This window comes from Pseudorca crassidens, chromosome 14, assembly GCF_039906515.1.
Source record: "Pseudorca crassidens isolate mPseCra1 chromosome 14, mPseCra1.hap1, whole genome shotgun sequence".
In the NCBI taxonomy this organism is placed as follows: Eukaryota; Metazoa; Chordata; class Mammalia; order Artiodactyla; family Delphinidae; genus Pseudorca; species Pseudorca crassidens.
Genome location: NC_090309.1, coordinates 56,699,280 through 56,712,014, shown reverse-complemented (window position 1 = coordinate 56,712,014; position 12,735 = coordinate 56,699,280). Strand labels below are relative to the sequence as shown.

At 42.6% G+C, this 12,735-nt stretch overlaps 1 protein-coding gene and 1 long non-coding RNA gene across 2 annotated transcripts in view; one reads left to right on the top strand and one right to left on the bottom strand.

Annotated features, from left to right (window-relative positions):
- The window catches only part of LRPPRC (leucine rich pentatricopeptide repeat containing), a 104,102-nt gene extending 95,833 nt beyond the window's left edge, over positions 1-8,269 (bottom strand). Inside the window, exon 1 of the mRNA XM_067703110.1 lies at positions 8,087-8,269. Within this exon, the coding sequence (XP_067559211.1) occupies positions 8,087-8,235 (149 nt within the window). The 5' untranslated portion in view covers positions 8,236-8,269. The remainder of the gene's footprint in view (positions 1-8,086) is intronic.
- A 232-nt stretch (positions 8,270-8,501) lies between these two features.
- The window catches only part of LOC137205672 (uncharacterized), a 38,021-nt gene continuing 33,787 nt past the window's right edge, over positions 8,502-12,735 (top strand). The window contains exon 1 of the long non-coding RNA XR_010934248.1: positions 8,502-9,539. This is a non-coding gene — a long non-coding RNA (uncharacterized lncRNA). The remainder of the gene's footprint in view (positions 9,540-12,735) is intronic.

The following is a 12,735-nucleotide window of genomic DNA, read 5'->3' as shown; positions in this document are numbered from 1 at the left end:
AATTAGACAGCAGCAAGAATTTAATAGAGATACCATTTAGGAAGCTGTTGCAGCAGTCCAAGTGAGAGACTGAAGCTTAGAGGGTGGGCGCGGAGATGAGAATCACCAAGGCTCCCACCTGATTTAACTGCAAATTCCAGGCAACAAGTCTTGCCAGTACAATTTGTTAATTCTCACTTCCATGTAATAGAGAAAAATTCATGTAAAAGAGCCCTACAGAGTCTCGATTAATCCTCTGTATACATCTTAACGTATTATGTATCATTTTCATAACACTTGATAAGCACAATCTTAGAGACAAAAACAGAAGGCTCCATGGCATAGTGGAAACACACCAGCTTTCAGAGTGTGGGCTTGAATGTAAAAATGTAAAATGGTTATTGGGATAAGGAGGGGAAATTTTGGCAATTACTCCTAATTTTTGTCCTTAAAATTCTTGTTTAGAGTCAAATTTAACAGGAATATTTTATGTGTTTAAAAAAATTAAGAATTTCCAACATGGCCCCTAACTGTAAAGTCTATATTATAAGGAGAAAAGAAAGAAGCTTAAGAACAGAAGAGCTTGTACTGAGAAGTCTAGTATTCCAAATTTGCTGACACCAGACTCAATAGAAACCTAGATTCCAATAAGAAATGTCTAACATATTCTTTTTATATCTGTTGCCATGTTTCCTGGGAACTATCACTAATTGTAAGCCAAAAGTCTCTAATTATATGAAAAAAAAAAAGGATAAACGGTTAGCCATTATGCAAAATTTAGGCCATTCAAGACATTCTCATTGGAAGGGGAAAAAAAAAACAAACAGACTGTCCTGATTTCAGGCTCTGCCATTTCTAAGATATGTAACTTTGGGCAAGTTACCACAACTCTCTCTAAGCCTGTAAAATCTCAGAGATAATAGTATTCACCGCACAGGAATATCACAAAGACTGAGATAATGCAGTGTTTCCCAAAATATTGCACTTCTGCCAGGAAAATGGTTTTAGATAGCATGTAGAAAAAAGACTTTCTATTTCTGTAGTTTTATTTACTTCAATAAATAGTTTAAAATAACTATTGCATCTAGCTCTTTATCTTCCTAGAATTCTTGCTTAAAACAAAATTAAGTTATAAAATGTCAGTTTAAACCTAAACCCAATGAAAAGAAAAATGCTAAACATAAATAATAGTTTAGGTAGTACTAGATTTGGCAAAAAAAAGTGAAGGCAGTACACAAATGCCCAAGGTCTGGGCAACACTGAGAAAAGTATACATAAAGGACCCAGCAAATTAAGCATAATAAATATTAACTACATCATTTCTTCTTTTAAAAATGTATTAGCAGAAAGTACAAGACTTATTTTAAAAGGCCTACTGAAATCCAAGCTATGCTGTTTAACAGGTACGTGACTCTGGGAAAGGTATTTGGTTTAAGCATCAGTTCCCTCAAGTGAGAAAAAGTACCTACCTTGTAAAGATCACATAAAAAATAAGATTCCTAACAAAAGAGTGCTCAATAAATAGTTCTTATTATAGAAGGTACTCAATAAATATCTGCTGTTTGATCTTTTAAAAAATCTTTTGTAAAGCTGTCACAATGAACTTTCTCCCTGAAAAATTCTCCCTGAATTTTCCAAGACCTCAGTTCTCCGAAAACTCTTGCCCAGCTAAGCTGTCCCCCAAACACTGCTTTATGCTCTACGGTAAGTCACAGAACTTCAGAGTAAAAAAGTCACTTGCAACCCTTCTACACTTGGTAACAGTCTTCTGACTTGAAACACCAATGCCATTCCTTTCCACCTATCCAGATGTCCCCTCCATCTCAGGCTCCTCCAGTCCAAAGGGATGTCTCCTTTGTCTCAGCCATGACAGGAACTAACAAGAGTCAGTTACCCAGGCTGGGACCTTAGATGTCACGTGGAGCAAGATATTCTGTAGAATCTATCAATATAAAGCAAGAGTGGGATAGACTAGATTATTCTAGAGATGCCCTCCAGAGTTTACATTCTGAGATCTTATCATGTGCTTACTTACTTGTGATAGTCTCTAATTCCTCAATTTATACTGTATTATGTATTGCCTTTTTTAAAAAATGTTTTTATGTCCATAAGTAATCCCTTTAGCACCTAAAACACAACATATTCAAAGCACTTGGGAACTGAGAATCACAGCATCTGCAGTTGAATCCCAACTGGAGATTCCGGATAAATTACTTCACCCTTCTAAACCTCAGTTTCCTAACTTGTAATATCAACCCACAGAAGATGAAACGTGTGTGTGATAAATTCATACAAACACAGTTCGACAATGGTAAAGATCTACCCCAAAGGTACTATTATTTATCCTAATCTCCAAATCAATTCTTCCTAATTCTAACATTCTCTCCAAGCTCCTGTTCTCTTTCCTTCAGAAAAGGAAGTATCTTTTCTTCAGTTCTGCACCACCTAGTTGTGGCCCTATTAAGCCTAATCTGCAGTATGTATCAATGTTGTTCCTCACTGGTCTATCTATCCCCAGTCCCTATTTCTCCTAGGGTCTTTGTAAACTTTGTCAAGAACTGTACTTCTCAAAAGCCTCCAACGGCTTCCGACCAACTTTCTAATCAACGCTGGTAGCTTTAAGAAACTGATTGGGGACTTCCCTGGTGGTGTAGTGGTTAAGAATCCGCCTACCAATGCAGGGGACACAGGGTCGAGCCCTGGTCCGGGAAGATCCCACATGCCATGGAGCAACTAAGCCTGTGTGCCACAACTCCTGAAGCCCGCGTGCCTACAGCCTGTGCTCCACAACAAGAGAAGCCACCGCAATGAGAAGCCTGCGTACCCGCAACCAAGAGTAGCCACTGCTCGCTGCAACTAGAGAAAGCCCACGTGCAGCAACAAAGACCCAACGCAGCCAAAAATAAATTATTTTTTTAAAAAAAGAAATTGATTGACTTTTGCAGTATCAACTTCCACTACATCCCACCCCACGTAGACACACAGGATAAAAGTATGGCCTCCAAGTTTCTTCCACCTCTTTCTTCCCCTGGAACATTCTGACTGCTCATTACCACATGGCCTCTTAAACTTGAGCAATCCCCTACCACAAAACAAATGTTTCTTTCCTTCTTCTCTCTGAAATGCCACAGTATTATATTCCTCTCTATGGATAGCACAAATATAACATGTTGTACATGTGCCTATCATAGTCCTCTGTAATTGATAAACTTAAACCCACAGGGAGCAGAGGCTGAATCGCAACTCCAAAGGACCCAGACAGACTTTTAAGATGTGCTGAGAACGTTTTTTTAATGAGAGGTAAACAAGGTAAAGTTTTCTCTCCTTTCAATTTTAGAAGTCACATCATTCTGTCATAGGGCAATATGTGCTCTTCACCTTTAAGATAATCATCAATCCAGATCCGCTTCCAAACTGATTTAACTCAAAGCTTACCTTTCCTCTGAAGCACCTAAGTATTAATAAATTCTAATAATTTCACTCAATAATACTCATCTGTCCTTCTCAGACATTCCTGGAAATCAAGATCAGGGTGAATTTGTGGAGATCCACTGCACTACATGAATGGGTTAAGTACCCCTTCAAACTCCTTTGCATCCCACAAATACTCCTCCCTCAATATCTAAGATTTTCATTGATTTACTCAACAAACATTTGACATCTACTATGTGCCACAAAGTCAGACACCAGGGGAGGCAAAAAGAGTAAGACAAAGTCCCTGCCTTCAAGGAACCTTCAACCAGGTCTGGAGTGCTGGTGGGTACACATGCAATAGTGTTAATGGGTGCTTTAGTGATTCCGGATCTGAGAGAAAGCACAAGAAGGGAGTGGTCAAAGGGAGAAGCCAGCAACAGAGATTAAACAGAGAAGAGGAGACACATCCCAACAATGAACATCACAGTCAAAGGTAAAGAGATGTGCAACGTGCTCCATCAAAGCCTTGCTGGTTCACAGACCAGCAGCACCTTTATCATCTGAGGGCTTGTTAAAAATGCAGAATCTCAGTCCCCTACCTATACCTACAAAGTCAGAATCCTCATTTTCAGAGGATCCCCAGGGAATTCTTATGCTCATTACGGTTTCAGAAGCCCTGCTGTGGAGGACTCTGAAGTAGTTTGAGATGGCTAGCACAGAGGACACCATGGGAATGAACTCACAAGAAGTGAGGCTCCAGAGGCATCTCCAGATCATGAAGCACCTTATCCTGGAACAAATGGAGCCACCACAGTGTCTAATTCTTAAGTAGGAAAATGACAAGATCAAATTACCAGGGTAACTACAGAATAAAGTAGGGGTTGGAAGAAGAGGGAAATCATTCCAGATGAAGTAGCTCTAACAGAACTTAATCATTTGTGCAATCAATACATAGGAGGGAGGATGGGAACAGGGAAGTGTCAAAGAAATATGAATGAAAAATTTCTATAAAGCTGACAGAAATAGCAACATTCACTAAAACAGGGGACGCACGAGGAACAGACTTGGGAGGAAAGATGAATCCAGTTTGATATTTTCTTTTTTTTTTTATTTTTAAAATTGAAGTATAGGGCTTCCTGGTGGCGCAGTGGTTGAGAGTCCGCCTGCCAATGCAGGGGACACGGGTTCGCGCCCCGGTCCGGGAAGATCCCACATGCCGCGGAGTGGCTGGGCCCGTGAGCCATGGCCACTGGGCCTGCGCGTCCGGAGCCTGTGCTCCGCAACGGGAGAGGCCACAACAGTGAGAAGCCCGCGTACCACAAAAAAAAAAAAAAAAAAAAAATTGAAGTATAGTTGACTTACAATGTTGTGTTAGTTTCTGGTGTACAGCAAAGTGATGAATCCAGTTTGAGAAGTATGGGTTTGAAGTACCTATAGGTCAACAAGTGGAGGTGCCTAGTAGCAGGCAGGCACCTCCAGGAGGGAAAATATTGCCATCATCAGATAGGCAGGTATCAGCTGATGCCCTAAAAATGGAAGAGGTCACCCAAAGGGAATGAAAAAAAATGAGAAAACAAAAGGACTAAGGACAACCACCGCCACCCCCCAAAGATATCAGCATTTAGGAGATGAACAGAGGAAAAAGGATGCAACAAAATGAGAAAAATTCTAAAGAGAATAAAATCAAGAAAGAGTGGTGTCATCTTCAATGCCAATAAAAGGGTTTCATTAAGGGGGAAATGGGAGACAGTAATGTCAGAGGTCAAGGCCTAAAGAGTGGATCTGGGGGCTTCCCTGGTGGCGCAGTGATTAAGAATCTGCCTGCCAATGCAGGGGGCACGGGTTGGAGCCCTGGTCCGGGAAGATCCCACATGCCGCGGAGCAACTAAGTCCATGTGCCACAACTACTGAGCCTGCCCTCTAGAGCTCACGAGCCACAGCTACTGAGTCCGCGTGCCACAACTACTGAAGCCCGCGCACCTAGAGCCTGTGCTCCGCAACAAGAGAAGCCACTGCAATGAGAAGCCCGCACACTGTGACGAAGAATAGCCCCCACTCGCCGCAACCAGAGAAAGCCTGCGCACAGCAACAATGACCCAACGCAGCCAAAAATAAAAAAATTTATATAAAAAAAACCAAGAGTGGATCTGGTTAAGAAGTCCCTTAAAAAATTAAATGAAATAAACTTACATCTCACACATGCCTAATTTTAAAAGCACCCTCTCTCTCTCTCTGTATATATATATACACACATCTCAATGGCTCTCTGTGGGTGATAGAATTAAGAGTGATTTTTAGTTTATTGCTTTCCCCCCCAATATTTTGCAATTGTTCCTGAAGGCACATAAGTTCTAAAATTTAAAAATACATAATAAAAAGCTAATAAATAAAACAATGATGGCTATTCCCAGTGGTGTGACTGCAGTGGGTCAAAGAGCAAATTCGAAGTGAAGAAATGAAGGAGACAGGAGTACAGACAGGAAGAAGAGACTGGGGAGCATGTGGAGTTAAGTCCAGTTTCAGGAAAGGTTTTGTTTTTCAGGTGGGAAAGATGTGAGCATGCTTACAGGCTGTGGGTAGGAAACTGTATAGAAAATGTTCAGAGTCCAGGAGAACAAGAAAACAAACACTTCTTTACTGCCTGCTATGAGCTGAGCACACAATGGTGAACAAGACTAAGTTCTAAGGAAACAAGCAGCGGGCAGATAAATAATATCAGACAAGTGAGCCATGCTGTGATACAACTAAAATAGGGTTTGCACTGAGTGTTGAGGTTAGGCCTCTCTGAAGAGATAGCATTTAAGTTGAGTCCTGAATGACAAGAAATGAGCTTTAAAAGAAGAGGGAAAGGCCTTGTTACCTCTACTTCACAGACAACGAACTGAGGATCAAAAAGGCTAGGTAAGGTTATGCAGCAAGTAAATGGAACCCAGGTCTGATGAGCAGACCAACACCCTCTCTACTAGATTGTGTTCCCCCTACTGTTTTCCTCAAATGCAACAGCGAAGATGAACTGTAACATCGACCCTCCCCTGGCCTCACAGGGATGTTAAGGACTAGAAAAATATAAATCATTGGCACAACTTTCTCAAAAGAACCTCTCTGAAAGCCAAGAAGTGTAGATCTGTGAAAGCAGAGGCACAACTTCTAAAGGTTAACTGTTCAGGCCTAATGAGAAAATTCAGGTAGGCTCCAAGTCATAAGCAGACTACATTCCAAAAATGTATAACTAAGTTGCTAAGAAGTCATAAAACATTTCCTCCATGTAATTCTACACATAAAGTAGGTTTCCAAGCAGGACCACAAAAAATCCACGCAATCACAGCTATTACTGTTACTATTATAGTAACTAATACAGCATTTACGAGGAACCAGGCCCTATGTTAAGAGCTTTATATAGATAACCTCATGCAATGTCACCAACACTATTACTACTCCCATCTTATAACTAAAGAAACTGAGGCCTGTCAACGTTACGTAACTTGTCCAGTGGCATAATGCAAATAGAGAAGCCCACAGTCCAGCCCTGGTCTATTCCAGATCCTCAGCTCTTAGTCCTTATGCTGTCTCCCAAAGTACCTCTATTTATAAACACTCGTCTTTCAAAATCAGTTTTTCTTCAACTCTAAAACCTCAGTGCCCATCTACCCTTCTCAGGCGATCAGAATACTACTCAAACGTAAAACAGATAGCTAGTGGGAAGCAGCCGCATAGCACAGGGAGATCAGCTCGGTGCTTTGTGCCCACCTAGAGGGGTGGGATAGGGAGGGTGGGAGGGAGACGCAAGAGGGAAGAGATATGGGAAAGTGTGTGTGTATGGCTGATTCACTTTGTTACAAAGCAGAAACTGACACACCATTGTAGAGCAATTATACTCCAATAAAGATGTAAAAAAAAAAAATACTACTCAAATTAACACCTTCATCAAGCTTCCTTATCCTCTCCTTGGCAAAGTCTATACCAAACTTACCCCCTGATAAACCTCAATCCATGAGAGCATTTATTCACATATTTGACACCCACTGAGAACTTAATTTGCCTTTGCACCCCCAGTTCTCACAGAGTGCCTAGAATGTGTCCACTTACACATTCACTGACATTTACAGAGTCTACTGTCCCGACTCCCAACCCACTGCACATCTTCGTAAATACTGAGGTAAACTCCACTGAAGAAAACGGAGGCAAAAGCCCACACTGATGATAATTAAACTTCCACCTTTAAATTACCCTTTGCTCACCCAAAATTCCCAACCTATCCTCCCTCCAAAAAGAAAGCTCTCGAAACTTAAATCGTAGTTGGTTACTAAGCACCAATAACGCTTGCACGTGGGACAACACCCGAGCCGGTCAATCATAGAAGAGTAACACTTGACCCCCTGCAGCAGCCTTCAAAGCCCCTCTCAGCTTCTTAGGACGTCGATAACCCGAGGGCAGGGTGACCGAGTCCGAGGCGGCGATGGCAGGATCCATGACGGAAGCAAGCCACGTCCGTGGCCGTAACCTTCGAAGGCGACCAACCCTGTCACCCTAAACCCCCCGGTGAGGAGCGTGATACGAGGCCCGGGGACGCCTGGCCCTGGAGCAGCGAGGAGGGTGTGGAAAGAGCACAAGTGGGACCCGGCCCTCGCCCACGTCCACGACCCCGAGGAACTGCCGCGCTGCAGGCGGGCTGACAAAGCGGCCGGACACTCACCCGGCAACGCGCCCGGCGCGAGCGGCGTGAGGACAGAAGGCGGCGTGCGGCCGCCTCGGGCCGCCCGCTAGAAGGCGCAGGGAGAGCGGGAGGTGCGGGGCCGCCCCAGCGCGGAGGAGCCAGCGGGCCGGTCTCAGCAAGGCCGCCATTGCTCCGCCGTCCCCACCGTAGGCTGCACGCTGGGCAAGGATGGGGGAGCACGTGACCGCGGGGTCGTCCGGCGCGGGAGAGACCAAAGGCCGGGCGCGCCAGACGTAGGGGGAGACACGTGTTGTTATAACTTGGAAGATTGAAAAACCTGTTTCTCCCAGGACATATGATCCCCACGAGATATGTGCATTACAAGGTAGCTTGATATATCATTCCAGGGAGCGTCTCTTTCCGTTCTCTTTCCTTCACGTCAGCATGTTCAGTCTCTCCACCCCTTCACTTTTCAGTTGGTAGAGTCGGAAGAGGTCGACTCCTCCCAGGTTCGCGCAAGGGCTTGCGGGGGGCCAACTAGCGAGAACACCCGGGAACTCTCGAGAAGAGCCGACTCTGAAGAACCCGGAGTGTGGGACTTTTCTCTGCAGAGTGCGGGAGTTGTAGCCAACGTTACGCGGTTCCCGCTCCAAGCCGAAGATGCCGCGCCTACTGAGAGGAACGTACTATAGTCAGAAGTGTGGGACAGGAAGAACGTTAAGGACCTTTGCACTGTGCTAGGGGCCTCCAAGGTTAAATGTGATGTGATTTGTGTGCTTGGGGCGAGGGGACAGTGTAAAGGTATACGGAGGTACAACTTTTAAGTCCATGAGCAGTGCCTTGCTTTACGAAATGGATGGATTATAACGAAGGTCGTATAGTTTTAAAGCTGGCGGTGAACGCATTATATTCCCCAACTCCCACCCCACCCATTCCTTCAGTAAATGCACCAGCAAGATAACAGTATAATTAAGAGTCCTGAAAAAAAAAAGTCCTGAGCCAAATCTGGGGATAAAATAGGAGGCCCCCAGCCTTACGACCTGGAAGGGTACCCTGTGCATGTAAATCAACTTAAAAGATTTTTTGCATATTATATATGTAAATTTGGGTTACAAGTTCCCAAGTTACCCAAAGGTTTCGATTCATAAACATAACTTTTAAAACAGTACTGTAATATGCCATCTCAGTTTGTAAAAACACTAATTGACAGTCAAGTTATGTATGTATTTTCAAACACAATTCAGAGCAGCTTTCTCAGCAAAGTTTTGCCGGTTCAGTATCTGTTGGGGCAATCGGAGTTATGTGGGAAGCCGAGAACAGGCTTCAAAAGTACAGACAACTCTCCAGCGCCCTCTTCACCTAGCTGTATTCTAAGCATTCCCAGGTGAAAGCTCAGAAGTTTTTTCCGGAAGCCCGACAAGGAGCTCCTTGAAAGCAGGAACCGTGCGACCTTTTCCTGTAGCGGAAGCACCTACCCAGTGCCAAGCACACGGTAGGTTGCATTAAATAATTACTGAATAAATGTGTTTGGAGGTTATCCAGCTCATTTCTCCTTTGAGAGATGAGAAAAATGAGATCCAAAAAAAGGTTAAATGATTTACTCTGGGTAATACTACTAGGCACTAGGATATAATTTATTCACTCATTCAACACTGATTTATTGAACACATATAAATAGTGTTCTCAAATAGTGCCAGGCACTATTTGAGATGCGGATACAGCAGAGAACAAAAGAGACCAAGTCTGGATTTTGATTCGATTGGCTCCAAAGTTTAGTTTGGGAAGACAGATGAGAACTGTGATGTAAAATAAATAAGGGGAAAGGAATTGAGGGTGGTATGCTTAACCCCCTCGGAGAACAATGAGGACGGTGTGGATGAGAAGAAAGAGCAAAGGGGGTGGCGGGGACCGTGGGCGTTGGGCCTCATCATGCAGAGTGTTGTAGTAAGGACTTTGATTTTTATTCAGAATGAGATGGGAAACCACTGGAAAGTTTAGTATGTTGTGATATGAATCCATTTGCATTTTTAAAGGATTACACTGGCTGCTGTTTGAAAAGGTGATTTTAAGGGAATAGGATAAATAAAAGTAGGGAGACCAGTGAGGAGGCTTTTGCAATAATCCAGAGTACATACAGATGGTAGTGGCTTGGAGAAGGGGGGTGGCAGGTGAGAGAATGAAAAAGGGTCAGATCCTCACTCTACTTAAATAGAACCAAGAGGATTTACTGATGGATTGGCTATGGGATGTAAGTCAAAAATGACTCCAAAATTTTTGACCTGAGCAATTAGAAAGATAGAGATGGCACTGATTAAGAAGGGAAAGACTGAGGGAAAAGCAGATTTAAAAGGTGAAATCAAAAGTAATCTGCAATATTAAACTTGAAGTGCCTGTTAGACATCCAAATGTCAAGTTTGAGTAGGGGGTTGGCTGTATGATATACAAGTCTGGAGTTCAGAGCTAAAGATACACTTGGGAGTTTATAGTCTGTATCTATTATTTGAAGCCATAGAAATGAATGAGAAATGGACGAAAGCACCTAGGAGGAAAATATGGATAGACAAAAGATGAGGTCGAAGGACTGAGATTTATGACACTTCAGTATTTAGAGGATGCGAAGATGAAAATCCAGCACAAGAAACTGAGAAAGAATAGCCAGAGAGGTAGGGGGAGAACCAAGAGAGAGTAGTGAGTTCACAAATAACGGAGAGAAACCTTTCAACCATGGGAATTATCAACCATGTAAAATGCTGCTGTTCTGGTAAAATGAGCACTCAACATTGACCATAGGATTTCTCAACTCAGAGGTCCCTGGTGATGCTTAGAAGAGCCATTTTGGTGACATGCTGAGCTAAATGATTGAGCGAAGCAAGTTTAAGAGTACATGAAAGAAGGGGAAGTGGAGATTTAAATTTAAATAAATTTTAAAATTCAGTTCCTTAGTAATTAACCACATTCAACCACATATAGCTAGTAGCTACTGTATTGGACAGCACAGAGAACATTTTCATCATCATAGAAAATTCTACTGGACAGTGCTGCAGTAAGGGGTGAAAAATTGATAATGCAGCATAAGACGGAGAAAGAGTACATTGAATATGCAAGACGGGATGGGATCCAGTACAAAAGTGAAGGGATTGACTAGGTAAGAATCCAGACAGTCCAACCAATGTCATGGAAGGAAGGACAAGGCATGTGGTTGCAGAATCAATGAGGCTGGTAGAGGCAGTAGTGAGAATGAATGCATATTCTTTTCTACTTGCTTCTAGCTCTGAAACCCTTAATCCACAACCAAGATTCTCTCTGTTCTTGTACCAGGCTTCCTCTTGAAGTATGAGGCAATACTGATGAAATTTGTCTAGGCATTCATTTATTCAATCATGAATGTATTCACTATTAAACCCCTAAGTTCTGCCAGGCAGCAAGTTAAGTGTAGAAAAAAATATGATGGGCAAAAGCAGGCATGGTCCTTACTGTTACGGAAGTTACCTTCTAAGGGACAAGGCAGATATTAATCAAATAATCACACTAAATGAATTAAACACTGAAACAGGGGTTCTGAAGGAAAGAGACATGTTTCCTTGAGCGAGTATGCCTCACCTGGGAATCAAAAAACGTTTCCAGGGAAGGGATCTTTAAGTTGAGGTCTGAAGGATGACTAGCTGTTAACACATGCAAGGTATGTGCTGTGTGTGTGTAAGAGAGAAAGAGTGGTTTTGCCTGTTTTTCAGTCCAGACGTAACCAAGTTGTTCTCAGATTTCTTTAGTCTCCAGAAGATGTGACAAAGTGGAAGAGGAGCCCAGGTTGAGCATCCTTGGTTTCTCCCTCAAGTTATTCTGAACTATGAAATGCGTTCAACTGTTGGTTAGAAAATTAGGGGTCCCCATCCCAGTAAATAGAATAGCCTCTGAACAGAATTTTAACAGTTTAGAAGCCAGACTTTGCAGAAGTACTTAACTGCTTTTTTTTTTTTGATGTGTAAAACTGGTGATATCTACCCTTTCCTCCCAGGATTATTTGGGAATATTAGTGACGTACTTACAGGCGCATAGGAAACTGTGAAAAATAATGTTACTACCATCAATATTGTTGTTGCTTTTCATAATCGAGTCTAAACCTCATGAATTTGGGTTCTTCTCCAGTCTCTCCCTGGGGTCCAGTTTTTGACCCCAACATCTTTTCTGCCTATTAATCTATGGCCAGTGTCCCAAATTCCTAACTTAGTTTTTCAGTTGTTAAATGCTTAATGTAAGCAAAGCACGGGACAAGTTACATCTCAGGGCAAAGAAATTATTCATACTACATTTGATGAGCTTAATTTATACGACAGGATAAAACACATATTGTATATAGATAACCATTACATTAGGCAGTGTGATGAGTAGAATGAAGAAGAGACAAGCCAAATGATAGCCAGGCAGGAGAACAGAAGAAGGTTTCATAGTGGGAATGATATTTCAGCCCTCATAGGCTGGGGAAGATGTTAAGTAGTAGACATCATGGCGAGAGGACTTCTAGTCAGAGGGAACAGTAAAAGTAAAGATACAGAGCTCTCCTTTCTGTATATACATCTTAAACTGCAGAAAGTGTTTTTGGACACAGAAGTTTGCCCAGAGCCTATCGAGTAAAGGAGAGGATCTCTAAACCAGTGGTGTTCACGCTTCCGTGGCTATGACCAATGGTAAGA